The 27471-nt window shown below is 38.7% G+C and overlaps 2 protein-coding genes across 12 annotated transcripts in view; one reads left to right on the top strand and one right to left on the bottom strand.

Annotated features, from left to right (window-relative positions):
* The window catches only part of acss3 (acyl-CoA synthetase short chain family member 3), a 33625-nt gene extending 22295 nt beyond the window's left edge, over positions 1–11330 (top strand). For both annotated transcript variants that reach the window (XM_023350356.1, XM_023350358.1), the window contains 7 exons: positions 7518–7613; positions 8419–8482; positions 9429–9510; positions 9769–9891; positions 9980–10079; positions 10246–10421; positions 10583–11330. In XM_023350356.1, the coding sequence (XP_023206124.1) occupies positions 7518–7613; positions 8419–8482; positions 9429–9510; positions 9769–9891; positions 9980–10079; positions 10246–10421; positions 10583–10666 (725 nt within the window). In that variant the 3' untranslated portion in view covers positions 10667–11330. The remainder of the gene's footprint in view (positions 1–7517; positions 7614–8418; positions 8483–9428; positions 9511–9768; positions 9892–9979; positions 10080–10245; positions 10422–10582) is intronic.
* Positions 11237–27471, bottom strand: part of ppfia2 (PTPRF interacting protein alpha 2) — a 123772-nt gene continuing 107537 nt past the window's right edge. For 3 of the 10 annotated variants that reach the window (XM_023350345.1, XM_023350346.1, XM_023350353.1), the window contains 17 exons: positions 26716–26745; positions 26437–26567; positions 26169–26350; positions 25269–25359; positions 24176–24178; positions 21069–21150; positions 19641–19841; positions 18199–18261; positions 17331–17363; positions 17059–17234; positions 16666–16763; positions 16409–16584; positions 15946–16014; positions 15184–15340; positions 14935–14991; positions 13676–13767; positions 11237–12387 (listed from right to left, as the gene is read on the bottom strand). In XM_023350345.1, coding sequence (XP_023206113.1) covers positions 13709–13767; positions 14935–14991; positions 15184–15340; positions 15946–16014; positions 16409–16584; positions 16666–16763; positions 17059–17234; positions 17331–17363; positions 18199–18261; positions 19641–19841; positions 21069–21150; positions 24176–24178; positions 25269–25359; positions 26169–26350; positions 26437–26567; positions 26716–26745 — 1608 coding nt within the window. In that variant the 3' untranslated portion in view covers positions 11237–12387; positions 13676–13708. The remainder of the gene's footprint in view (positions 12388–13675; positions 13768–14934; positions 14992–15183; positions 15341–15945; positions 16015–16408; positions 16585–16665; positions 16764–17058; positions 17235–17330; positions 17364–18198; positions 18262–19640; positions 19842–21068; positions 21151–24175; positions 24179–25268; positions 25360–26168; positions 26351–26436; positions 26568–26715; positions 26746–27471) is intronic. The other 7 variants (XM_023350354.1, XM_023350355.1, XM_023350349.1 and 4 more) reach the window with 6 other exon arrangements.

Genomic DNA, 27471 nt, shown 5'->3' with positions numbered 1-27471 from the left:
TGTCCAAAAAAACGACATGCTATACTATGACGTCGAAAATGTCCAAAAAAACGACATGCTATACTATGACGTCGAAAATGTAAAAAAAACGACATGCTATACTATGACGTCGAAAATGTCAAAAAAACCGACATGCTATACTATGACGTCGAAAATGTAAAAAAAAACGACATGCTATACTATGACGTCCAAAATGTCCAAAAAAAACGACATGCTATACTATGACGTCCAAAATGTAAAAAAAAACGACATGCTATACTATGACGTCCAAAATGTCCAAAAAAACGACATGCTATACTATGACGTCGAAAATGTCAAAAAAAACCGACATGCTATACTATGACGTCGAAAATGTAAAAAAAAACGACATGCTATACTATGACGTCCAAAATGTCCAAAAAAACGACATGCTATACTATGACGTCCAAAATGTAAAAAAAAACGACATGCTATACTATGACGTCGAAAATGTCCAAAAAAACGACATGCTATACTATGACGTCGAAAATGTCCAAAAAAACGACATGCTATACTATGACGTCGAAAATGTCAAAAAAAACGACATGCTATACTATGACGTCGAAAATGTCAAAAAAAACCGACATGCTATACTATGACGTCGAAAATGTAAAAAAAACCGACATGCTATACTATGACTGTCGAAAATGTCCAAAAAAACGACATGCTATACTATGACGTCGAAAATGTCCAAAAAAACGACATGCTATACTATGATGTCGAAAATGTCCAAAAAAACGACATGCTATACTATGACGTCGAAAATGTCCAAAAAACGACATGCTATACTATGACGTCGAAAATGTCCAAAAAAACGACATGCTATACTATGACGTCGAAAATGTCCAAAAAAAACGACATGCTATACTATGACGTCGAAAATGTCCAAAAAAACGACATGCTATACTATGACGTCGAAAATGTCCAAAAAAACGACATGCTATATACTATGACGTCGAAAATGTCCAAAAAAAACGACATGCTATACTATGACGTCGAAAATGTCCAAAAAAACGACATGCTATACTATGACGTCGAAAATGTCCAAAAAAACGACATGCTATACTATGATGTCGAAAATGTCCAAAAAAACGACATGCTATACTATGACGTCGAAAATGTCCAAAAAAACGACATGCTATACTATGACGTCGAAAATGTCCAAAAAAACGACATGCTATACTATGACGTCGAAAATGTCCAAAAAAACGACATGCTATACTATGACGTCGAAAATGTCCAAAAAAACGACATGCTATACTATGATGTCGAAAATGTCCAAAAAAACGACATGCTATACTATGACGTCGAAAATGTCCAAAAAAACGACATGCTATACTATGACGTCGAAAATGTCCAAAAAAACGACATGCTATACTATGACGTCGAAAATGTCCAAAAAAACGACATGCTATACTATGACGTCGAAAATGTCCAAAAAAACGACATGCTATACTATGATGTCGAAAATGTCAAAAAAACGACATGCTATACTATGACGTCGAAAATGTCAAAAAAACGACATGCTATACTATGACGTCGAAAATGTCCAAAAAAACGACATGCTATACTATGACGTCGAAAATGTCCAAAAAAACGACATGCTATACTATGACGTCGAAAATGTCCAAAAAAACGACATGCTATACTATGACGTCGAAAATGTCCAAAAAAACGACATGCTATACTATGACGTCGAAAATGTCCAAAAAAACGACATGCTATACTATGACGTCGAAAATGTCCAAAAAAACGACATGCTATACTATGACGTCGAAAATGTCCAAAAAAACGACATGCTATACTATGACGTCGAAAATGTTCAAAAAAACGACATGCTATACTATGATGTCGAAAATGTCAAAAAAACGACATGCTATACTATGACGTCGAAAATGTCCAAAAAAACGACATGCTATACTATGACGTCGAAAATGTCCAAAAAAACGACATGCTATACTATGACGTCGAAAATGTCCAAAAAAACGACATGCTATACTATGACGTCGAAAATGTCAAAAAAACGACATGCTATACTATGACGTCGAAAATGTCAAAAAAACGACATGCTATACTATGACGTCGAAAATGTCCAAAAAAACGACATGCTATACTATGACGTCGAAAATGTCAAAAAAACGACATGCTATACTATGACGTCGAAAATGTCAAAAAAACGACATGCTATACTATGACGTCGAAAATGTCAAAAAAACGACATGCTATACTATGACGTCGAAAATGTCAAAAAAACGACATTCTATACTATGACGTCGAAAATGTCCAAAAAAACGACATGCTATACTATGACGTCGAAAATGTCCAAAAAAACGACATGCTATACTATGACGTCGAAAATGTCCAAAAAAACGACATGCTATACTATGACGTCGAAAATGTCCAAAAAAACGACATGCTATACTATGACGTCGAAAATGTCCAAAAAAACGACATGCTATACTATGACGTCGAAAATGTCCAAAAAAACGACATGCTATACTATGACGTCGAAAATGTCCAAAAAAACGACATGCTATACTATGACGTCGAAAATGTCCAAAAAACGACATGCTATACTATGACGTCGAAAATGTCCAAAAAAACGACATGCTATACTATGACGTCGAAAATGTCCAAAAAAACGACATGCTATACTATGACGTCGAAAATGTCCAAAAAAACGACATGCTATACTATGACGTCGAAAATGTCCAAAAAAACGACATGCTATACTATGACGTCGAAAATGTCCAAAAAAACGACATGCTATACTATGACGTCGAAAATGTCCAAAAAACGACATGCTATACTATGACGTCGAAAATGTCAAAAAAACGACATGCTATACTATGACGTCGAAAATGTCAAAAAAACGACATGCTATACTATGACGTCGAAAATGTCCAAAAAAACGACATGCTATACTATGACGTCGAAAATGTCCAAAAAAACGACATGCTATACTATGACGTCGAAAATGTCAAAAAAACGACATGCTATACTATGATGTCGAAAATGTCAAAAAACGACATGCTATACTATGACGTCGAAAATGTCAAAAAACGACATGCTATACTATGACGTCGAAAATGTCCAAAAAAACGACATGCTATACTATGACGTCGAAAATGTCAAAAAAACGACATGCTATACTATGACGTCGAAAATGTCCAAAAAAACGACATACTATACTATGATGTCGAAAATGTCAAAAAAACGACATGCTATACTATGACGTCGAAAATGTAAAAAAAAACGACATGCTATACTATGACGTCGAAAATGTCCAAAAAAACGATATGCTATACTATGACGTCGAAAATGTCCAAAAAAACGACATGCTATACTATGACGTCGAAAATGTCCAAAAATACGACATGCTATACTATGACGTCGAAAATGTCCAAAAATACGACATGCTATACTATGACGTCGAAAATGTCAAAAAAACGACATGCTATACTATGATGTCGAAAATGTCAAAAAAACGACATGCTATTCTATGACGTCGAAAATGTCCAAAAAAATGACATGCTATACTATGACGTCGAAAATGTCCAAAAAAACTACATGCTATACTATGACGTCGAAAATGTCCAAAAAAACTACATGCTATACTATGACGTCGAAAATGTCCAAAAAAACGACATGCTATACTATGATGTCGAAAATGTCAAAAAAACGACATGCTATACTACGATGTCGAAAATGTCAAAAAAACGACATGCTATACTATGACGTCGAAAATGTCAAAAAAACGACATGCTATACTATGACGTCGAAAATGTTCAAAAAAACGACATGCTATACTATGACGTCGAAAATGTAAAAAAAAACGACATGCTATACTATGACGTCGAAAATGTAAAAAAAAACGACATGCTATACTATGACGTCGAAAATGTAAAAAAACCCGACATGCTATACTATGACGTCGAAAATGTAAAAAAAAAACGACATGCTATACTATGATGTCGAAAATGTCCAAAAAAACGACATGCTATACTATGACGTCGAAAATGTCCAAAAAAACGACATGCTATACTATGACGTCGAAAATGTCCAAAAAAACGACATGCTATACTATGATGTCGAAAATGTCAAAAAAACGACATGCTATACTATGACGTCGAAAATGTCCAAAAAACGACATGCTATACTATGACGTCGAAAATGTCCAAAAAACGACATGCTATACTATGACGTCGAAAATGTCCAAAAAAACGACATGCTATACTATGACGTCGAAAATGTCCAAAAAACGACATGCTATACTATGACGTCGAAAATGTCCAAAAAAACGACATGCTATACTATGACGTCGAAAATGTCCAAAAAAACGACATGCTATACTATGACGTCGAAAATGTCCAAAAATACGACATGCCATACTATGACGTCGAAAATGTCCAAAAATACGACATGCCATACTATGACGTCGAAAATGTTCAAAAAAACGACATGCTATACTATGATGTCGAAAATGTCAAAAAAACGACATGCTATTCTATGACGTCGAAAATGTCCAAAAAAACGACATGCTATACTATGACGTCGAAAATGTCCAAAAAAACGACATGCTATACTATGACGTCGAAAATGTCCAAAAAAACGACATGCTATACTATGACGTCGAAAATGTCCAAAAAAACGACATGCTATACTATGATGTCGAAAATGTCAAAAAAACGACATGCTATACTATGACGTCGAAAATGTCAAAAAAACGACATGCTATACTATGACGTCGAAAATGTCAAAAAAACGACATGCTATACTATGACGTCGAAAATGTCCAAAAAAACGACATGCTATACTATGACATCCGAAATGTCCAAAAAATGACATGCTATACTATGACGTCGAAAATGTCCAAAAAAACGACATGCTATACTATGATGTCGAAAATGTTCAAAAAAACGACATGCTATACTATGACGTCGAAAATGTTCAAAAAAACGACATGCTATACTATGACGTCGAAAATGTCCAAAAAAACGACATGCTATACTATGACGTCGAAAATGTCCAAAAAAACGACATGCTATACTATGACGTCGAAAATGTCCAAAAAAACGACCTGCTATTCTATGACGTCGAAAATGTCCAAAAAAACGACATGCTATACTATGACGTCGAAAATGTCAAAAAAACGACATGCTATACTATGACGTCGAAAATGTCAAAAAAACGACATGCTATACTATGACGTCGAAAATGTCCAAAAAAACGACATGCTATACTATGACGTCGAAAATGTCCAAAAAACGACATGCTATACTATGACGTCGAAAATGTCCAAAAAAACGACATGCTATACTATGACGTCGAAAATGTCCAAAAAAACGACATGCTATACTATGACGTCGAAAATGTCCAAAAAAACGACATGCTATACTATGACGTCGAAAATGTCCAAAAATACGACATGCTATACTATGACGTCGAAAATGTCCAAAAATACGACATGCTATACTATGACGTCGAAAATGTTCAAAAAAACGACATGCTATTCTATGACGTCGAAAATGTCCAAAAAAACGACATGCTATACTATGACGTCGAAAATGTCCAAAAAAACTACATGCTATACTATGACGTCGAAAATGTCCAAAAAAACGACATGCTATACTATGACGTCGAAAATGTCAAAAAAACGACATGCTATACTATGACGTCGAAAATGTCCTAAAAAACGACATGCTATACTATGACGTCGAAAATGTCCAAAAAAACGACATGCTATACTATGACGTCGAAAATGTCCCAACAGTTTCAAATGATTTGTTCTCCTGTTCCCAGACTTTCCTTAAACTAACTTTAATGTTTATCAAACATAATATTAAATAACAGACAACAGTAGTTGGTATGAATGCGAAAAGCAGGTAATGATGAAATCATAAGCTCCAACTATCTTGGCCTCAGGTGGTTTAATTTGCCTTTTAAACCTGATAACTAACCACCACTGGCAGAAAAATGTAAATGCTCCATGAGTGTTTTGGTCCACTTGTCAAGGACAAATGGCATCCATATTTATTTAATTTAGGTATTTGAGCCAATCAGAGGTGGAGTTGCATAACTCAAATGCATCCCAGTCTAAAGCCACAAACTGATGGTTCTTCAGGATTTTCTGTCAGAGAACAGAACTCATGGTTCTTTCAACTACAGCACAGGTGTCAAACTCCAGTCCTCCAGGGCCACTGTCCTGCAACTTTTCGATGGGCCTCTGCTGCACCAAACCTGAATAGAATAATTAGGTCATTATCAAGGCTCTGGAGAACTGATCTACACAAGGAGGAACCACAACCATTAATTAAGCCATTTCATTCCAGTGTTTGGTACCAGTGGCACATTTAAAAACTGCAGAACAGCGGCCTTTGAGGACTGGAGTTTGACACGCCTTAACTACAGCAACACAGTAAAGGAGCAGCCCCAGATCATCACACCACCACCACCATGTTTGACTGTCAAAAGGCTTCTTTCCTGAAATGCTGTTAGTTTTACCCTGGATGTAACAGGACACAAGCCGTCCTAAAACTTCTGTTTTTGTCTTGCCAGTTCACTGAATATTTCACTTCCTTTCACTTAAGGATCATCACTATGTCTTTGTCAAAATTTGAGTTCTTGTGAGTTGTTTTTGGTCAGTGTTTACCCGGATTATCTTTGATATAAATGATGTTGCACTAAACCTTTAGGAGTAACAGAAAAAGCAAAATTATAGGGGAAATACTTTTTCACAACATGCTACACCCTGTTATAATCCTTTTATTGCCGATGCTTCAGTATTTAATTGTAGGTTTGTGGCTCATATTTTATGCATTATTGTGCTATTGACTGAAATGACCTTTGCATGGCGATCTGGTGGCTTAAAATGTTTTCCCATTAGCTTTTGCCCTTGCAGAGAACAGTCCAGCATGACTACTTTATATTTATTCTAGTGGAATACATGATGCAGAAGGATTATTTGCTGTTACATAAGCTTTATAAAATCAATAATAAATTGTAGCACTGAATTTACACCACATATGCTTTCTGTAGCAGACGGATTTATTGAATCAGCCGCTTACGAATGTTTATGCTGTAAACTTTATGCAGAGACATTGAAACGAAGGAAAGAAGGAAGGAATGTCTCTTCACAGATCTGGGGTTTTGCATTTAACACCAAAGACAGATGCTGATGCTGGCGCACTCATCTGCTGTGTCTGATGTAATCTCCCATGCTGAGCTGGGCTGATTCTGTTATTCCTCTGTTGGGTGGGCGCGCAGGCCCGCCATCCGGCTCTCTGCTGTAACTGGAGCACAGTTCTGTGGCGGAGTCGGGGAGAGCCCACAGGAGCTGTCATAGTTCTGTTATGTGGGTTAACGCTGCTCACAGAAGCAACACAACACATTTTTCCTTCTATCAGCTTGACATTAAAACTAATGAGCTGTTTTCGAAATTCAAATTGAAGGCGAGTTCTGATTCTTAATTAAACACTTTTTTTTTGTTTTCTTTGTAGAAACTGGCTCAGCCATCACATCCTCCTGTATCGGCCTGGGTAACTCGCTCACGCCACCTGCAGGCCAGGCTGGGAAACCAGTTCCAGGTTACAATGGTGAGAGAATTTTTGAGAATGAACTTCTTACAGATCTGTCCATGCTCAGTCTATACATCCCAATGTTCTTCCAACTATTTATTGTCAATTCATCCCTCTAATTCTGCCGCCTCTCTGTCCATCTATTTAAGTGAATATCAGTTTATTCATTTTATTATTTGTCCCTTTGCCTGTCCATCATTCAATGGATCTGTTTCTTTTTTTTCCTTCTCTGAATCCTTTTCTGTACATCTATCATCCTTCTTTCTCTCCATCTGCCATCAGTCCATCCATTCATCCATGAATCATCCTTTGATCCCTCCATCTGTCCTTTTCTGTATCCGTCGGTGTAGTACAGCATCCATCTGTTAGTCTTTGCTCATCCAACCATCCATCCATCCCTTTTTCTGTACGTTCATCAGTCACTCTGTATCTCACCAAGTCCATCCTTCCATCAGTCTTTGTCCATGAATAATTCCATCTATTTATCCTTCCATCTTTCATCCTTTGTCACCTTTTATCTGCACATCCATCCAGACGGTCTGTTTCAGATTTTAAACCTGATTATTGTTGACATTTCTGCCATTATCATTATTATTATCATTATCATTTTTAATTTACACTCTTACTAACTTATAGATTAATAAGAGCAAAGGTTTCAAAAGGATTGGGAGCTCTGGAACCTTTAGTGTGAGGTTTTGGCTTTAGACATGTTGGAACCCTGTAGTCACTATCTTAACGATGATAACTTGTAGTCATTTTTTTTCATCTTCAACATGTTCAGTTTGTCAGTGTTCATACAGCCTTCCTGTTTGCTGTTTTTTAGTCACTGTGATTGACGATGACATGCAGGAGTTGAAGCCAAAAACTCTGGGAAATATTGTGGTCAGGTAAGCCAAGCTGACCTGCGAGCTGCTTATTTTGTTTTGTTTTTTAATCGTACACACATCCATTATACAACATGTTCACACAGGAGTATTTTACACTTATGAACTCAGTCGGGCAGCATTTGTCAGACTCCAAATTCTGGTGTTTCTGGGAGCAAAGTGCTGCTAATGGATATGTTTTTATGAAACGGTTGCTAAGTGAACTTCACTGAACGTAGAAGAGCTTTTTTGTGCCGCTCCCAGTGCCAGCCTGCTCTCCATCAGTTATCACCCTCCACTCCACTCCCTTGCAGTTTTTAAAAACGCTCGTAATGACCGAGTGCTGCTGAGGGGGGATTTCCAATATGCTGTGCATGGAGTGACAGAGTGTGAGCTCTTAAGACAGACGGGAGCAGCTGTGTTATTGTTCCTGCTGGTCTTAGGAGAAAATCTGGACGTTTCTTCTCAGATGTGTGCTGTAACACACATCTGAGTGTGTTACAGCTCTTTGTCTTTTATTAGAAAGATACAATAAGTGTATTCTAAATGCCTCCTATTCCAAAATTGATTAGTTTTCACTTTGTTCCTGTACAGCTGCTTTGGGATATTTATTCCAATTTAGTTTATGTACAACTGGGCTTCCAAATAGTTTTGATTTAAAATAAGAATGAGAACAAAACTCCAGAAGTTCTTCTCTGGAGTTAACGCTACCTCTAGGGTTGAGTACATGGAGGAAACTGACTAAGAGGAGGGATTACTGGTCATCTCTTGGTAAACAATGACTTCCTGACCTTTCCTTTCTGCGCTTTTTGTTTGTTTGGGTGCCTGTTACTGGGTCAGGTAAGGTCTAGCAGAGCTCGGCTGCACTGAATTAAAAATGCCACAAGCCTTGGTATTCGAATTAATCTCAAGCTTCTTCTAAGATGGGATATTTTTAATAGATAATCTTATTCTGCACTCTTCCCCTCAGACTGCCTCTACCACCTGGAGCTGCACTGTGCCTGTGGCAAAACTACTGTCTCTTCAAGGAGCTTTACTTCTCCAAGTTTCCAGTAAGTACTTTGTTGCTTCTAAAACTTATCTTCACAACTTAATGTTGTGTTACTCTGTGGTTGGTTTTGGTTTTCAGAGGAGAATTTTTTTTTTTAGTAGAGAAAGGTAGACATCTAGTGTTTAAACTTGATATTGCAGAATTACCTGATCTAATTGCAGCATTTAGAGTATGCAAGATGTTTCAGTGAAATTTTGCTACTTTTTGATCTAAAATATAACGTGATTAGATTTCCTCTTGTGTAATCTTTCTTTTCCAGGGTTACTATGACACCATGGACGCTGGATTTTTGGATGAGGAGGGCTTCCTTTACATCATGTCTCGGTCTGATGATGTCATCAACGTGGCGGGTCACAGGCTGTCTGCTGGAGCATTAGAGGAAGTGGGAGAACCATTGCAGAGAGGATTCTGATGAATATGCTTTAATTTAATTATTTTCCCCCAATTACAAGGACGTGTTTGTGTTCCAGTCGGTGCTGCTGCACTCTGCAGTGGGGGACTGCGCTGTGGTAGGTCTGGAGGACTCTCTGAAGGGCCATGTTCCTTTGGCACTGTGTGTACTTAAAAAAGGTAAGAGCAATGAAGTGCCTTACAAAGTATGTCTTTGCTTATTATCATATTACATAAACTTCAATGCATCTTTTTGGTTCAGGGAGACAGAATACAAATGCCTGCCTCTTTTTTCTGATTCATTTTTATAAAATAATTTGGGTTTTTGCATCGTTTTTTGTGTCAGATGTGCAGAAAACTGAGGAAGAAATCACAAAGGAGGTGGTGAAGCTGGTGAGAGACACCATTGGACCTGTAGCCGCCTTCAGGAATGTGCTCTTCGTCCACGGGTTACCGAAGACGCGTTCCGGAAAAATCCCCCGCTCTTCTCTGGCCGCCCTGGTCAACGGCAAACCCTACAAGGTGGGATGTGATGACCTCAGCACTTTACAATAATCATTCATTTATCAAATGTTAGGAGGAACAAATTTCCTCGTACAGAACCTTCTGTAAACATATTCATAAATGGCAGTTTTACTGAAGGCTGTTTCAGATTTGAACTTTTTAAATATTTCTCTTCACAGATTACGCCAACCATTGAGGACCCAGATGTGTTTAAAGTCATTGAGAGGCAAGTAGAAAAAGTCTGGAGACGACATGCAGATTGAACACATCGGAGGCTTGAGAACCACGTTACTCCGTCTGCATGGTGTAGCTAAAGCAATCAGAATATTTTAGAGAAATTATTTCAGTAAGAACCCCAACTAATATGACTGATGAGCCTTAATATACTTAACAGTGTGTGCTTTTAGGCATTTGGCTCTTTTAATAATACTTGAACATTCATCCTGCTTATTCCTCAGAGCTTCATTAGTTGCAAAGCAGATAAATCTCATGGACGCAACAACCTCTGAAATGAGACTAAATTTAAACACACTTTTTCAGGATCAACGGTTGGTCTAGATTTAATTGGATGTACTCACTTTGTTATTGAACATATTTTTTAAACAGTTAACATAAGGAACCAATGAGCTTTATTACATGTCAGACATGTTGAAAGTCACTGTACAAAAGTCAGTCTAATATTTCCTGGTATGCAAAAAAAACAGTTATATTAGTTGGGATTCTTTAAGTAACTGTAGTCGAATCTTAAGTCAGTGACATTTTGTATATAAAACTGTACTGCACTAATCTTTGTAAATGTATAAATACTTTTAATGAAAACTGATGCAAACAGCTCACTAACCGTTTTTTTTATTGACAATGAAAACTTGTTTGCTCACCACTTAGTTTTGACCGAAGTACAAGAACTAATAAATTAAAACAGAAAAATTGGAAACAAAATGAATTCTCATTCGTGCAAATGTGAAAACAAGTAAGACGTTTGCTGTCCGTCCGAAATAACGCAAAGACAAACGGGGCTGTACAATAGGTTACCCTGACAACTGACTGAAACGAAGAACATTTACACCCAAATGGAAGTCACAGCAAGCAACAGGTTTTTTTCTTTTAATCGTTAAGTCACCTCACTTCAACATGGTCATAAACACTCTACACACACTGAGCTAAAGCAGTCCGTCTTTCAGTTAATTCATCTGTTCTGTTAACAGGAGGGGCAGGGTAGAAAGGCCAGCTCGGCTGTAAGTGTGTTGATGTGCTGCCTGACGAAACATACAGTAACAAGTGACGTCTGGGATGCTTTTATGCTCTCCGAGTGGAAGTTGTGCACCTTCAGAGAGCGTCTTGTTTTGTCCTTGGCTTCTAAATAGTCTGAGTTGATGCGGATGTATGAAGATGCTTCTGTTGTTCCAGTGTGCCGACAAATCCTCCTGAAAAGCTCCATCCCATGTTGTTAGAGTAGCCCACCACTAGAGGGCAGCTTGGCACAACATCAAGTTTCTTCCCTTCTATGTTCCAGCACAGGTTAATCGTACATTTTCATTAGCACAATGAAAAAATAAAACCATATGTACAAAATGATCTAGAGGAACAAGAGTCTAATGGAGAGTTTAAAGAGCAGCATATATTCATCTATGGTCCACTAAATGAGGTGGCAGGGACATTTTTTTTTTGCACAAACCCTTAATATCTTTTTTTTTATACATAGATGTTTTGTGTATATATAATAAAAATGGCATATTTATAATTTACAGATAGCCTACACATCTCCTGTAGAAGAAATACACAGTACATTATGCTCTGACAAGTTACTTTACATGTAAAAGGTAGAAATGGTGACGAGGCATCCTGCAGGACAGTTTAGCACCGGCGTCGGGCGCCTGCGTTACAAGTCATGGAGGACAGGGTCACAGAGGAGAGCAGGGCTTCTTGGCAGTGTGTGTCATCGGATTGTTTCTCGGCAGATCGGCCTGTTGGTTCAGAACTGTAGCTGGAAAGGAAAGGTTCGTGGTGTCAGATCATATCTGAACACGTCAAACAGTAAGCAAAGAAATACCTTCAGGACCCACATAAACCCAACTGTGCTTCATTTCAGTTAGAATATCCTGTGATGCAACACTAGCTGCTCTGAATTTCTTGAAATCCCCTCATGCATGCGTTCTGAGCAGAAGTTGGTTCCTAGAACAGGCTCATTTGCAGATGAAGAATTACTACTGGGTTGTAAGCAGCAGTTATTTTAATTCTGTATTTGTTGGTGATGTACTATCAGTGATTTTTGTCAGAAGTTTGCATGGTCAGCTTTTAAATGCATGACTCTTCGAATGTTTTGAAAATGAATGGATACAGAACTTTCTGAAATGCTAAAGAGGTAATTCAGCCTTTAAGTGTTTTGAACCTTTATGACATTCAAGTCGAGCAGCAGCTCCATGTCTTTCCCCAGAGCAGAAAGTCAACATGCTACTATTAGCCTAGCACTTAAGCAGAGAGGTTTTATGTTGAGCTGCTACCGATTCCCATGGGACTTTCTTGGCTAAGTAGTGCTCCATTTTAGATAACGGCGGCATTGTCACTTGATGGTTCTACAATGCTGGTTTAATTTGGCAAGTGGGTTGGCTTACAGGCAGGGAGCGAGTTTTCTTGGCACTTGCTTAATTTAAGGCAGAAAAGCTTATGATGCAATGCAGAATATTAGTGGAACATCTTTAAATACAGTTTTCTCTTTAGTGTAAAAAGCAACAACCTTTTGAAAACTAAAATGTTTTTTCTATAAGACTACATTTAGTTTTTGCCTCATCAACCTTGAACTATCTTCTGTGTGTAATTGCAAGTGCTTGCATCACCTTAATTAGGAGACTGGCAGCAGTTCAACATAAGGAACTGGATTTAAACCCAATGCACTCACTGAACTCTGTATTCCTTCCACACAGGGAAGCACTGGCACAATAATGCATTAGCTTTCACAGCACTACAGTGGAGGATCCAGACGTACCTCAAATCTTAAGTGACAGAATCCTGCAGAATATGCATCAGGTCTGGGTTTCACTTTTTGAAGAACTATTAAAACTATCTTTCAGAAATGTGTTTGCAAGGGTGGGTCTATAAATAATCCTTTCAGGACAGACATTAAAGGATGTGCTACAGGTTTGTTTCTCGTCCTGCTGTTACCTGGCAAAAACATGTCCTCTATTTGCCAAGCTAATTAAATATCCTTATGGAAACTTTTTAAAGAGTAAAACCTGTGTATTTAACTGAGCGAGACACTGTGTTGTGTTACATACAGCGTACAGTTTAAGGTCCCCCGCTTCCTCCTCTCAGCAGGAGTAGGTTCTCACCGTTGAGCTGTCCAGCCGCTGCACCGCAGACGGTCCGACTGCAGGTGGACACAGTGAGACACAAACAAATGTGCTACTTCAGATCTCCAACTCTAGATAGACAAGTAGCATTTTCATTTCCAGTCAACCTGAAAGCCATGAATCACACCAGGGAAGGTTTTGTTTTGAGTGGAAACCACAAATGAGTCATTTTTAGTATTTTGTGAGCGTCACAGACCAGCAAGCACAGAGATTAGAGATGAAGGAACACAGGAAAGCTGTTTCAGTGTCATAGGGAACAAATAGTTAGAGGACACTGGCCAGAAATTGATCTATTCCTAGTCAAGTAGAACAGAAGGCCATTAAAGGGACTGCTTCTAATGCAATCTGTATCCACTTAAAGGACCGTACTGGACCCACTACTATACACAAACTACTTAACAAGGCTGTTTTCAAGCAATTCATGCAGAAATTTGAACTTGGCACCAGCAAGCAATGTTTTAGTGGGATGTGAATTTCTGGACAAATCAGAACCATTTAGAAAAGATTTACCATATACTATCTATTGCGCTGGAGCTGTTTTTAAAACATTAACCTTCAAACTTTGATCACTAAAACAATATTAAATATCACATTTGAATGTCAAATCATATTAGACGGTTAAGCTCAAATTTGTGTTCAAATTTATGAGTTTAGACTAAAAGAAATTCTCACAATTTCTTTATTTGGAACTTGTTTCAGTTTTGTAAAGTTCATTTCACACAAATTGTTCTACTGGAAATCAGGGTTGACCAAAACAAAATATTTTCTTTTTCTCTTATTTAAATCTGTCCAGATTGGAAAAGAGACATTTGAAACATTTCTGTAGATTGCTCAAGCTGCAGCAGACCAGCACTGTCCTTTAATGAAGACCCATTTTAGCCAATGTCTTCTTACCATGAAGAATTGAAGAGTGACAGTTATATTAGAAACCCTCCAGTTAAACATAACTTGCGTATACCTTTTGTTGTTCTTCCAGTGAAAGTTTTAAACCTCTGTAAAACACTCTATAAAGCCTGAATCCTAAGGGTTGTACTTAAAGGTTAAAGTAGATGAAAATCACTATTTGAAGGAGAGAAACAGCAGGACAGTGGTTGGCAGAAGTTGGGTGAATATGAGAAGGATCATGTAGAATTAGTACGGACGCGGGGCTGACAAGCCCAGAACTTTTTGGGGACATAGCTGACCTTGAAACCAGTCCAAATACATGTCGTCAGGACTGTCATCCAGCACCTCAAAGAGTACTGCAGAGCAGCCGTCGGAGAGAACAAGAGACAGTCAGAATGCTCCTGAGAAAGCAGCAGCTCAAACTCCTCCTCAGGTGGGTTGCTGTGATAAAGCTGCTTTTTTAAACTCTGCTGCTTCACTCAAATATCCAGATTTAGAGCATTCTATGGACTAAGTCAAGCCGACAGAAGAAAATTGATGACTCTTACCATCAGGGGGCAGTCTTCTGGAATGACCGGACGTCGCAGTGAGACGGAACCCTGCTGGAAGCGTTTCTGCTGACCCAGGCATCATACTGATGCCGTGGACGTCCCGCGGAGGAAACTGTCTCCGCCAGGAGGGACCCCGGAAGTCTTTGTCATCGCACTGACCAACAGAGAAAGCAAAAACATGTTCTCAGAATATACAAGACATCAAATTTTCTTTGTGAGGTTTATGTGAAAAAAACAACCTTATAACTAACTGCTAAAATTACTTAAGAACTCCTAATAAACTGTAGTTATTCATCCCTTGTAGTTCATGCTTTCACTTCCCAAGTATGGACTAGTTTGGACTATCACTTAAAATCCCAACAAAACATTGAAGTAATATTAAGAAGTTCAGTGATTACTTTTGTGAAACACTAGAGGGTGCTAATGCTACTCTAAATGTCAAACTAACCTCTACAACAACTGAAAAACATAAGGAAACCAGCACATTTGCTACTTATTAGACCATACAGATGAATCTTATTAATCAAACTGTTTTTAATGGGTCTCAATAGCTAGAAAACACAGCAGAACATGTTATAGCCCCAAAAAGCTAATTAACATACAAGCAGTATGGGAAGCCGTGTAACCTTTTTGTTCTTCTTCCCAGAATTGTACTAAAACATAAATTAGTACTGACTTTGTGCTGGTGAAAAGTTCACGTTGTGTGAATAGTTTTGCACTGCTTTATGTTTCTGTTTGTGGGTGACACTTCCAGCTCACCTCATCCAGTCTCCTGTCAGTGCCCAGAGCCAGCAGATTATTGTACTCTCGCTCCAAAATCTGACGTGCCTGAAGGACGATGAGTAAAAAAAGAAATTACATCACGTGCCAATTTTCACAAGTCCAGCTATTTTCAGCAGTGAGGCAACAGAGGCAGCCGTCACATTACGATAGCCATGCCACATGTAAAAATTACCCATTTAGATGAGCAGAGTGAAAATTGACAGGGCAATGTGCCAGAATGACAGTTGGCAGATCAGCATGTTCTGATTTTGATCCGCCAGCTTCTGAAGGCCAACACCAGTACGTGTGTGCTTTAAGTTTCAAAGTGCCGACAAAGATAACGGTTCATATTTTTAAACCTAGAGCTTTAAAAATCAACTCTTTTCCATATTTGTTGGTAGATATTTAATGTAATTAACATTCACTCTCTAAGACAGGTGGATAAAATCATCTGCAGTACCTGAGTGTTTTGGTTGGGGATCTGGAGAAGCAGAGCCAGGCTGCTGTAGTCAAAGTTGTCGTCAAGGGCAACCAGAGCTCCATGCACGCCGCTCTCAAGCAGGATGTTAGCATAGTCCCGCAGGCCTATACTCTGCACCCAGCGGATGACCCGCTCGTTACTCCACACCAGTACATCTGCAGAAGCAAACATTAATTTTAGTAAAAAAAAAAAATTCAACATCATGACAGAAATGGCCTGAAGATTGTTATTCTTGCCTCTTATTTCATGCTGACTGTGTTCCCTGCGTCTCTCCAGCTCCTTTCTGTCATAGTTGAGCTTCTTCAGACACATGATTCCATACTGTAAACTTGTTCTAATTTCAGAAAAAACACACACAGTGAAAGTTGTTGCACTTTTTGCTAAAAACGTTTTGAACCTTTTTCATACCAAAACCACAACTTTTGATATAGACAGTCCAAGGCCATGTTTAGCTTAACAAACTGACATGTATTTTACTTCCCCCGAACTAAATTAAAAAAAATGGACTGTCAGTGGAAAATGTGAAAAAAGGGGCTGGAATCCTTTGTAAGAAACCATACAACTGATAACATAAGCACAGTAAGAGTCATTAAGGAAATTCTACTTTTTTACTAGTACAAGTGAAGTACCTGTGGAAGCTGTCCACCATTTTGAGGTGCACCCTCAGGTCCTTCTTGGTGAGGTGGTCCAACATGCGGGCGTCCACCAGGCACTCCATGAAGTAGCTGCGGTACTGAGGTAGTCCGAGACTGGGCAGCCACTCGTTTCCTATCCACTCATGGTTCATGTCCCCATAAGCCAGGGTCTGAGACGAAACGAGAAAAAGGTAAATAAAAGATGTAGCTTTCTGTAGTTGTGTTGAATGACTTTTAGATACCGGATGAAAAGCTTTTGGCCTTACCTGCGCCCAGCTCCCCTCTTCAGAATCTGACTTCTGACACAACAATACAAAAAAAAAAGAACACAAATTAGGCCATTTTCGGGACAGAGTAAAAAAAAAAATTGTAGTTGCTTTAAAAACATTGCTTTATGCTCGGACAACAGGCAAAGTCAAACAGATTTGACCAGTTCCTTCCCTAAAAATCTGCCTTTCCAAAGGCAGGATTATAAATGTGTCCAGATTCTCCTTTTAAGCTCATCTTGCCATTACCTTACATCACAACTGTGTAGAAGTAATTGTACAGTCAAGTTTCGGCAGTTCAGATAAACAATATCCAATATTACTGGAATATTAGTTAGTTAGGCCACTTCTTAACTTTGATGTAAGGCAGATGATCAGTCACAGTTTGACTCGAGCTGCGTTTTTAGTGCCAACAGGCTCATTCACACAGAGCTATTAGCTGAAATATCGACATTCATATCGATGAAGAATGATGCATCTGCATACTGTTCATCTGCTGTACAGTTTTATGACAGACACTCCATTTGTATTGAACTGTTCTTAATATTAATTAAAACTGGATAGAAAATGATAGATCAAGGTCATTTAGGGTTGGAAACACAATTTGAATAAACTAGTTTTTGTGGGGGGGTTTATACATAAGAGAAACTGCCTTCTATATTACCCAGTATATATGGCCTTTTCTTGAAAATGAACTCAGCATATTTATGGTAAAAATATTATTCAAATTTTCAAGGAAATTATTAATACAAAGAGTTTAGGAGAGATTTTAACTGTCGATCACCATCAATGGCAGCCTTTAAGCTACGCTGAGATGTTAACTGTAGCACACTGATGCAGGAAAGAAGTGGCTGACACAGGGACTGACCGTTTTGGAAGGTGCTGCCAGGGTCTCCATCTCCTCATGGGTCACCCATACGTTGCCTGACGGCTACAACGGGCGAAGCCCAAGAGACAGAGTGGCAGTAGAGGTCCAGCAGGAGGGGCAAGCAGTGTTAAAGAAGAAGAGCAGCACCACTGTAAGCCAATAGTGTTATAGCATCATGGTCAGATGATGAAACCCACCAGGGGTCAAAGAAAATATGCAAAGAACAAAAAAAAACAAAAAACACAGTACAGCACAGAACATCTCAATGCTGGCATATAATCAAGTAATGTAAATAAAGACAATGCCATGCAAAAGAAACGTTATTGCATGAAAAGAGAAATATGCCACGTTACTCATCCCTCACCATCCACTTCCTCAGTAAGACAATCTTTAACTGCATTCAGAAGGAGGCCAACAAAAACAAGTGCTTCTCTAAAAATAAGATTTTGCTGAATCTACCAGTGGAACTGTGGTGCTGTTGAAAATCTCAATTGCACTAAAAACCAAAGTTTTTAGTTCAAATCAGTGTGTTCAGTCTAAGGCGACTGTTTCAGTCTGACCCTGATTGTTCACTTTCGTTTTTGTTCAGAAATGACCTATAAAATAGAATCCAAGACGCCACATATGAATAGTATCAGACTGGGGAAGTGTAGTAAAATTTGAGGAAATCTGGAGCAAAATGGGCAAAAAGATGGGAAAGGAGAGAGGAACCTGGGGGATGAGTACCATCACTGTAACTAAACAATTGGGGAGGAGGGAAGAGTCAAAAAGTGATCAAGCATTTTAGTTACGGGGGTTGCATGCAAAATGCTAACTTTGAGATTTTGTGTATGTGAACCTTTAAAACGGACCCTGTTAGTATTAGGAATGCACAACCTGTGCCATCATTTTCTGCTTGATGGGTTCAAACTGATGCCTGCCCATTTGGAAAGTAAAACTAAAACAAAAAATTAAATGGAATATCTTCTATGACATGTTTAGAGTTGTCTGTAGCTCATTCAGGTTTGAACACTGACATATTACAGTCAGAATGCTCCGTTTTATTTTTCTGAGATTTCAACCTCAGTCTGTCAAGAGACACGCTGGCTGTGGAAATGTTGGAAGCATATTAACCCACTAGAGGGAGCTATAAAAGCAACATGTCTGAATTTCACCAATGTTTAAATCTAGACATTAATCAGAAAAGCTTTGGTGGTAGAAATTGCAACTTTTTCTAAAACTTCCTGCAACTTTGAAAGGCTTAAAACATACTTAGATTTTAAAACATGCAATAAAAGTGATAAAGCTCACAAAAAATACAGATTATAAAAAGATAACCCAGTAGCTACTGTTTGACTCTCTTTTTTTTCAAAGAAATCTTAAATTATTTTCCAGAAATTATGAATTATTTCTTTCTTCAAGCCAGTTGCAACTTTCCACAAATGTTTGTGACCGTGACTCACGGTTCTGGTGGTGGGCGGGGCCGAGGGGCTGGTGAGGGAGACCATCTCCTGGATGGCCAGACGAAGTTTGAGCCTGTGCAGTGGGTTACTGATTCCAATCTCCCTCTGGATCTCGGTGTCGGAAAGCGCCGACATGATGGCGCCGCTCTTCACGTTGGCACGGCACGCCGCCACGTACCAGGCTGGCATTCCCAACCACAACTGCAGAGAAAACAGGGAGGGCGATGAGGAAATTATTGAATGTCACTATGCTTTCACTTAACTGTTTCATTAACAAGTGATTTATTAACCCCATTTACCATGCTCATATAGACATGAGCTGTTCAAGCATTAGTTGATATATTACTGCTGTTTAAATTTTAGCAGATTATTTTGAATATTGTCTCTTTTCCAGCACTTCATACTCTATGATCATCATGTCTTTCACATATTTTTATTTATATTTATTCCTGCTGAAACATGTCCTTTAAATAACATGTTGCGTCAGTCTATTGCTTTTCCATCTTATCATAACAATAACTGAGTGGTGAGATTTAGACCATGTTATCTGGCATTACAACTGTCAAAATGTGGAATGCTTGCAATAAATGTTGACCATCAGCGGCTCACAAATATAACCGCCAGCCTCCATAATCCCAGTTGACTCTATCCTTATGTGGAACAGAATGATGGGAGAAGTGGAGAGATGTCTTCACCAGGCTGTGTCTTTGCACTGTACAACAGTTATTTTTATTTTAAGGAATGCCATGAATTAAACTAATATATTTAAATCGCTGTTTTGTTTTAATATCAAATTATTGGAAGGAAATCACACCCACTCAGTGCAAGAGTCACTCTTTCTATAGGGACTCAGGGGTTTGAACAGAAAAATGCAGAAGTCGGAATTTCAACAGTTAGACGTTGTCAATAAGTTGTTGGCTTTTCTTTTTTTTTTTGCACAGATAAGTTGAAAACGCGTTTTCAAAACAAAAAAAAGCCTTGCTAAAAGTGTGCTACGATACCAGTCGGCTTTGTGGAAACATTGGTATGCAAGTCTTTTATAAGAATCTTTTTGTATACGGTGTTGTGCATCATGTCTTTGTTTTTTTATGTCTGTGAACCATGAGTCTGTTGAAATATAGCAATCAAAAAGTCTGTAAGGCGACTGATACATTAAAAGAGGCTAACACAGAAAAATACACTTGGCCCTCATTTCCTTAAGACTTAAAATATGTTAACTCAACACTTTGATACTTGAGAGTCAATCAAAGAAATATTAATTTTCTCCATACCCAGGTCTTTTCCTGGAGGAAATTTCTACCGTTATGTTTTTACCCATACCCCTGGGACCTTGAACACAATCCTGGAAGCTGCCTCACAGTAAATAAAGCTGTAAAGTGTTGAAAAGGTTCAGGTCTGATTCTACCTGTAACAGAAAACGGCATGTACCTCCAGCCAGGCTACAACTGTGGGGCCGTCCCACTGCGCGAACGGTAATCCTTTCCTCCTTGCCTCCTCCAAAAGCTCGTGCCTGAGGGCAGAGGAGACCTCGAGTGAACATGTGAACTTGTACGTCTCGAACATACAGCCAAGCAGTCTGACACGTCTTATTAAAGATGCTTGCATCCTCACACACTTTTCCCAAATCTCTCCAGTAACACTACTGTGCTTTTGTTCTATCTTGTGTGCATGGAGTTTTTTCTTCCTCTGTGTTTGCAGTGCATGAGAGGTGAGCGCTCCCGCTCGTTTTATCTCCGAGACCAGCCTGTACACCAAGCATGCTGAAAAGGGCAACACTTTATCATTTATCTCTGTGCTTCCAGAGTGGAGAAGGCACATGAATCTAGCCACACACTCAGAGATACACACTTTTACACACAGGCATTAAAATTCTACTGCTCAGTGGTATTTCCTACACATTGAACTCTTCATGTTTTTGACATGTTACAATTTCAAACTTCAATGTATTTTATTGAGATTTTACGTAATGGGTAGATGGTATATGAAGTCATAAACAAAGTCCCTAGCTTTGAACATCTTACAAAAAACTGGAGTAAATAAACCTTTCACTTATGCACCACTATGTGCTGATTGTACAAAATCCACCCACAAAATACACTAATGTTTGTTGTAACATGAAAAATATGAAAAAGTAAAAAAGAGATGAACATATTTACAAGATCATATATTAAGATACCATAACCCATTTGAGTGTTTTCTTGAAAAGAGGCTAACAGCACGTGTGGAGCATCAAACCAAACATCTATTTGGATGACACTTCACTGCTCAGTGGAGACAACACACCACAAATCTAAGCAGGATTTCCAAACTCCCAGTTCAACCACTCACACTTTATTCTGCTGATACAGATTTTTTGTTTTTGTACTCGTACAAAGATATTTTTGATGCAGTGTTTGAATTATGCAGCAGGGTATTTTATGTGCAACTTTTGCTCTGATTTTCTGGGCTGCGCTCCATGGTTTTGTTTAGCAGGTGGTGAAGTGCATCCTGAGAGAGCTGAGTAAGGTTTCGCTTTGCCTCACTTGGAGCCGACCTAGTCAGCGTGATGTAAATTGCACCTTATTGACCAGAAGCAGTGAATAGATCCCTTTAGTTTGTCATGCACACGGCTATTACTGAATCCTCCCACACTGAGATGGAGGGTTGTTTAACAGCCAAAAGCGCCTTACAAACACATCCCCATACCTACACACAGAAATAAATCATTATTCTGTTTTGTGAACACATTTCATAACAAAAAACTCAACAAGCCATTCCTTAGGTGTGTTGTCAAAGGGCTTGACAAATTGAAGGAGTGGGCAAATAAATAAACATGATTTATGTAGCACCAAAGCATTAAAGGCCTTAGTACAGTGAAAAGGTGCCTTATCACAACATACAGTGGGCTTGCAAAAGTATTCACACCCCTTAAACTTTTTCACAATTTGTCATTTTTAAGCTACAAACTTCAAAATGTGTTAGTCTAACACAAAGTAGTGCATAGTAACTATAATCTCTCCATTTTTTTTACACAAGAATCTAAAAGGTGCGGCATGCATTTGTATTTAAGTGGATATGGATGGATGTTTTCCATTTTCACCACAGCGCTCTATCAGACGCTCCTGCTTTAAACCTCTGCTCCACGTTATCTGGTGTGTCGCTTTGTCTTCAAAATGTTGCCTACCAGCAAACATCTGAGGCCAGCTGGATTTACACTAGAGCTGGTACTTCAACATGTTCATTTTAATGAACTGATTCCAAGAAAAATGAACAAAATTTAATCGCATTTAATTGCAGTGTGGAATGTAAATGTTCCAATATGCCACCTGAACTAGTATTTAAATAACTTATCAGACATATATGTAATTAATTACCAATTCATACTTGATTATATCAATCTGCCAATCCAGGAGCCTCATTCATTTTTTTTGGCACTGATTGGCAGAGAAAAGAGACACTGTGGATGTTACCTTCTGTGGTAGTTTGCATTTCCATCTGTGAATATTAATAAATAGTAAGGCATATTAGTTATAATACGTGTGCAGTTACAAACATTCTTAGAGAGGGTTTCAAGTATTTTGCGGATTCCATCTATTTGTGGGCAGTTGTGGTCCTTAACCCCTGCAGATACCCTGGGCCCCACAGAATGGGGGATTTTATTTAAAATGTTCTACATATGGAGGTTTTTCACTCAAATGCAGCGTATTTAAAGAATGACACAACTAACAGTTGAACACTTCTGAATATATAACTAAATGACAAAAAGTATTTTCCATTTTAAGCTTTTTTTAGTGAGAAAAATGCTAAATATGTATAATTTTTCTGTCCATCATATTAAATCTGAATAATATGCATTTGAAGTTGAGGTTGTAGAATTATAAAAATGCAAAAAAGTTCAAGTTGCATGAATGCTTCTGCAAGGCACTATACACAGCAAACAAAAAGCCTACGGATGGTAGAAGAAATGTGTTCATCCAAATACAACCAAGTACATTCACCGTCTTAATCTATTTGGCAAATGGGGGAGATAGTTGATGTTTTATGTTCAGCCTGCGTCTAATGCATGGTGAAATACATCCACTGAACATAGCTGGGGAGAGGGAAGTCAGGAAAAAGTTATGATAAATCAAAAACTGAAAAAAAAGAAGAAAAAAAAACCTTAAACACACCCATAACCAGATACTGTAGCTGGTTACGTCACACACAGAGAAAGACAGAGACACATAAAAGGAGAGAAGAGAGTTTGGGTGTGAAAATTAAGCCCCAGTTTTAGCGGCGGCACAACCTCTATCCTGCCGTATGCGCAGCTGCCATTGAGCTGTTGAAAGGGGGATGGGGGAGGAAGAAACATCTTCAGATGGTAAATGAAAACAGAAAGAAAGCAATGGCTTCGTTAACAGCCACAAAGAAAGGGTAGATAGATAAGAGACGTCAGCTTTGGCATCGGTTCTTTCAGGTCATGGTTGGACAGACAGGAGAGATGGCAGACAGCGCAAAAATGGCTCAAACAATGGTCATATCCAGGAGGTCAGTTAGACATCCTCACAACAACTTACCCGCTTTGTTAGAGTCAGAGGATGATGAAAGGAAGAGGAAGGGTCAGAGAGAAAGAGGGGGAGAAAGAGCGACGGGGAGACAAAAGTACACAAATGTTAATGAGATAAAAGGCAATTAACAAAATGACTTTAAAAACACACATGCACACACACGCACTCACGCCAACACGTCTCACTATGGAGGACATTCGTTTAACAGGAGCATCTGTAGACCAGTGAAAGAAAATGTCGTCTTCTACACATCTCGTGCAGCAGAGGGAATGAGAAACAACAAGAACACCCCCAAACCCAACTTCCATGGCCTTACATTCAAATGCTCAGTTACATTCAGGTACTTTTTGAAGGAAAAATACACAACTAGTCCACAATGACATCACAGCGTTTAGTTTGATCGATCAAGATGCTGAAATGGAAAGAAAGTGCAGGCAGCTTATAATGGCATGCAGTGTGGAGGAGGCACCAAGATGCAGGGTGGTGGCGAGGCCCGGGTCCCGGACGCCGCTATGGAGAAGTCGGTGCGGTGGAAGGAAAACAGCACATTTGTCATACAACAACCACTTTATATTGACCAACTACATGGGAGGCAAAGTTATTTGTCATGACAACTCAATGTGCACTTCGAGCAAATGACATTCATCATTTGGCACCGGAGCATGGCAAATGCACACACACCCCCACACACCAACACACACATACTGCATACAGTGTACACGCTGAAGTGTAATCTATGAGTGCTGGGTTGGGAAAGCCGCCTATAGCTTCCAAATTGACAGAGCACCTCTATGGGATTAATTGGCTTTTCAGGCTGGATCAATAGTCTGACTCTGTGTTTGAATACAGCAACACTGATATCCGCTCCTGGACACTGATCCGGCTTCTGCTGTCTATTGACTCTGTTCTCAGCATCAGATTTACTATTTCATACAGTGAAGTGAGTGCTAGAGGATCAGGTAAACAAAGGCTGTGTTTTAAAGAATGGATTTGACTGTACAGTAGCAAGAAGTGTATTTTAAGAAGAGAGTGTGTGCTAACGTTGCTCACATTTAAACACATTTCTAATTAAAACGGTGGTCAAAGCAACTCATGATCTTACTTCTTTTTCAATCTGCGGTCCTTCTCAGCCTGAGTTCCCAACTTGCCCACCCCCATGTCCTGGCCCGACGCATCTAGGTCCATCATTGTGGCTGATAAAAACAGGAGAAACAATAAATTTTAACATTTCAATACATAAACGGCAACAAGAAATTTATCAAACTACTGTTACCATCTAGTTTCTTCCTCTGAATCCCATAATAGAACTAGACCTTCTAATACATGTGATTTATTTTGTTTTTTGTGATGTGTACATGATGAAATATTCTGACACTGCTGCATTTTTAGCAGGCATTAACATAAGCAACACTAAGAGCCCACTTGTGTTGTCTTGTTTAATGTCACGCACAAAATTACGATTTTATGTAGGCAAACAAAGATATGTCGTCTCATTTCCTGTGCAAGACATTTACTGTCTGTGAGAGTGATTAATAGCTTTAATCATTCTTTTTAGCCTCACATGGTGCCCATTAAGCAATGTGTTAAAGACAAAAGCTGACTTCAATTTTCTGCACAGTTAGTATAATTTAAAAAGTTTGCCATGCAATTCAGTTGTGGCTTATTTAATTGTGATGTCGACATTTAAAGAACATTCAGTAAAGTGACAAAGAAGGACCACAAGACATAAAAGTAAGGCTTTTCATTTTCTAGTTTTGTACATATATTTATTCATGAAAATAGTGATTTTCTTCTGTCTATTTCATAATTTCTAAACACAGGTTCAAACTGTTCTGTATGACCGCCCCCCCAAAAAAACCTTAGCACTATCAAAAACTGTAGCACTTAAATATTTTGCTTCACCATTTCTTATATTATTCACATTTTTTCTTCTAGGTTATAAAGCTTGAAACAACTTTAATAATTTTTAAATTGTACCCAAAATTCTGAAAGCACCACTGACCTTGTGGATCTACCATGACCTGTCTGTGTGCTAGATGTGCCAGTCTGCCTTTTTCCTTTTTGCCGAACAAGCGTCCGATGGAGGATTTGATCCCTTTCTTCTTCGGCTGTTTGTGCAGGGAGTCTTGGCTGCTGGCTACGCTACTTAGGGCACTGGCTTCAGCCTCCAGAGAAGCCACAATCCTGAGGGCACAAATTAAAATGGACAATGCTAGTGAGAAAGAAAGATTTACAAGTCTTATTTATAAATATTTGAGCAGAAAACGTACCCTCGTGCATCGTTGTGCGAGGAGGCTGGCAGTGTGTGCGTCATTCGTACAGTGCGCGGCGTCGGAGGAGGCGACGTCTCGCATTTGATGGTGGCCTTGTCCTCTCGGCCATCCTCCTCCACGGCTGCTATCTGAGGGACGGGGACAAAGGGGAGCAACATGAATCAGGAATACCTGACTGCAAGCAAGCCAACAGTTCCTTCATGGTGCCATTACAGCCGCCATTAAACTATGAGACCTGAGTGTAAATAGGTTTATCAAATGTGCTGCTGCCTGTACCTTTCTCCTGTGTTTCCTCAAATCACTGGGCTGCAGAATGGAGAGATAAAAAAAGGATGTTAATATTGATGTGTCAGTATGCATGTGTGAAAACAAGGATGAAACAGTAAACGGCATATAAAAAGGTTGGCACTGAATATAAACATCATGCAGTGGTAGAAACCTATGAGCCTTTGCCAAACCAGTCATTTGATCAACCTCATCAAAGCCTTTAAAAGAAATGCATTTACACATCATAACCTTGTGTAGCTGTGGTGGATTTGCATTAAATTCTTATTTTTAGAACTATTTATTCCTTTTGGTCTCATCTGGACTGTTAGAACCTTCAGTCAGTAGGCAGACTGATGTGCAGAACATGCCATTGTCTCTTCCTAAAGGAACTGCAAACAAAAAATGTTTGAAATTGTCTGATTTTCATTATGGTTGTTCCTGATATGTGACCGGCCAGTTGTAAACTCAAAAATTGCATCTTTTAAAAAAATTTTTAAATCACCCTATACGCTGAGTGGTTTCACCAACAACATTCTTTAGTACCTATGTAAGTACTGAGGGACTCTTTTTAGCAGCAATGGTACAAGTAACTGCTACAGTTACTGTTTTTGTTGGAATATAAATGTACCTCACTCAGCTGATGGTCAAATATTTTAGTAGAAAGTGATCAGGACTTTGCCAACAGCTTTCCACATGCAGAATATTTGTTTAAATCACATTCATCAGTTTTAAGGAGGATGTGAGTGGATTTTTAATGAGATCAAC

The sequence above is a fragment of the Xiphophorus maculatus genome, chromosome 17, assembly GCF_002775205.1.
Source record: "Xiphophorus maculatus strain JP 163 A chromosome 17, X_maculatus-5.0-male, whole genome shotgun sequence".
Lineage (NCBI taxonomy): Eukaryota > Metazoa > Chordata > Actinopteri > Cyprinodontiformes > Poeciliidae > Xiphophorus > Xiphophorus maculatus.
The sequence above is the reverse complement of the archived record's forward strand: the minus strand, read 5'-3'. Positions and strand labels throughout refer to the sequence as shown.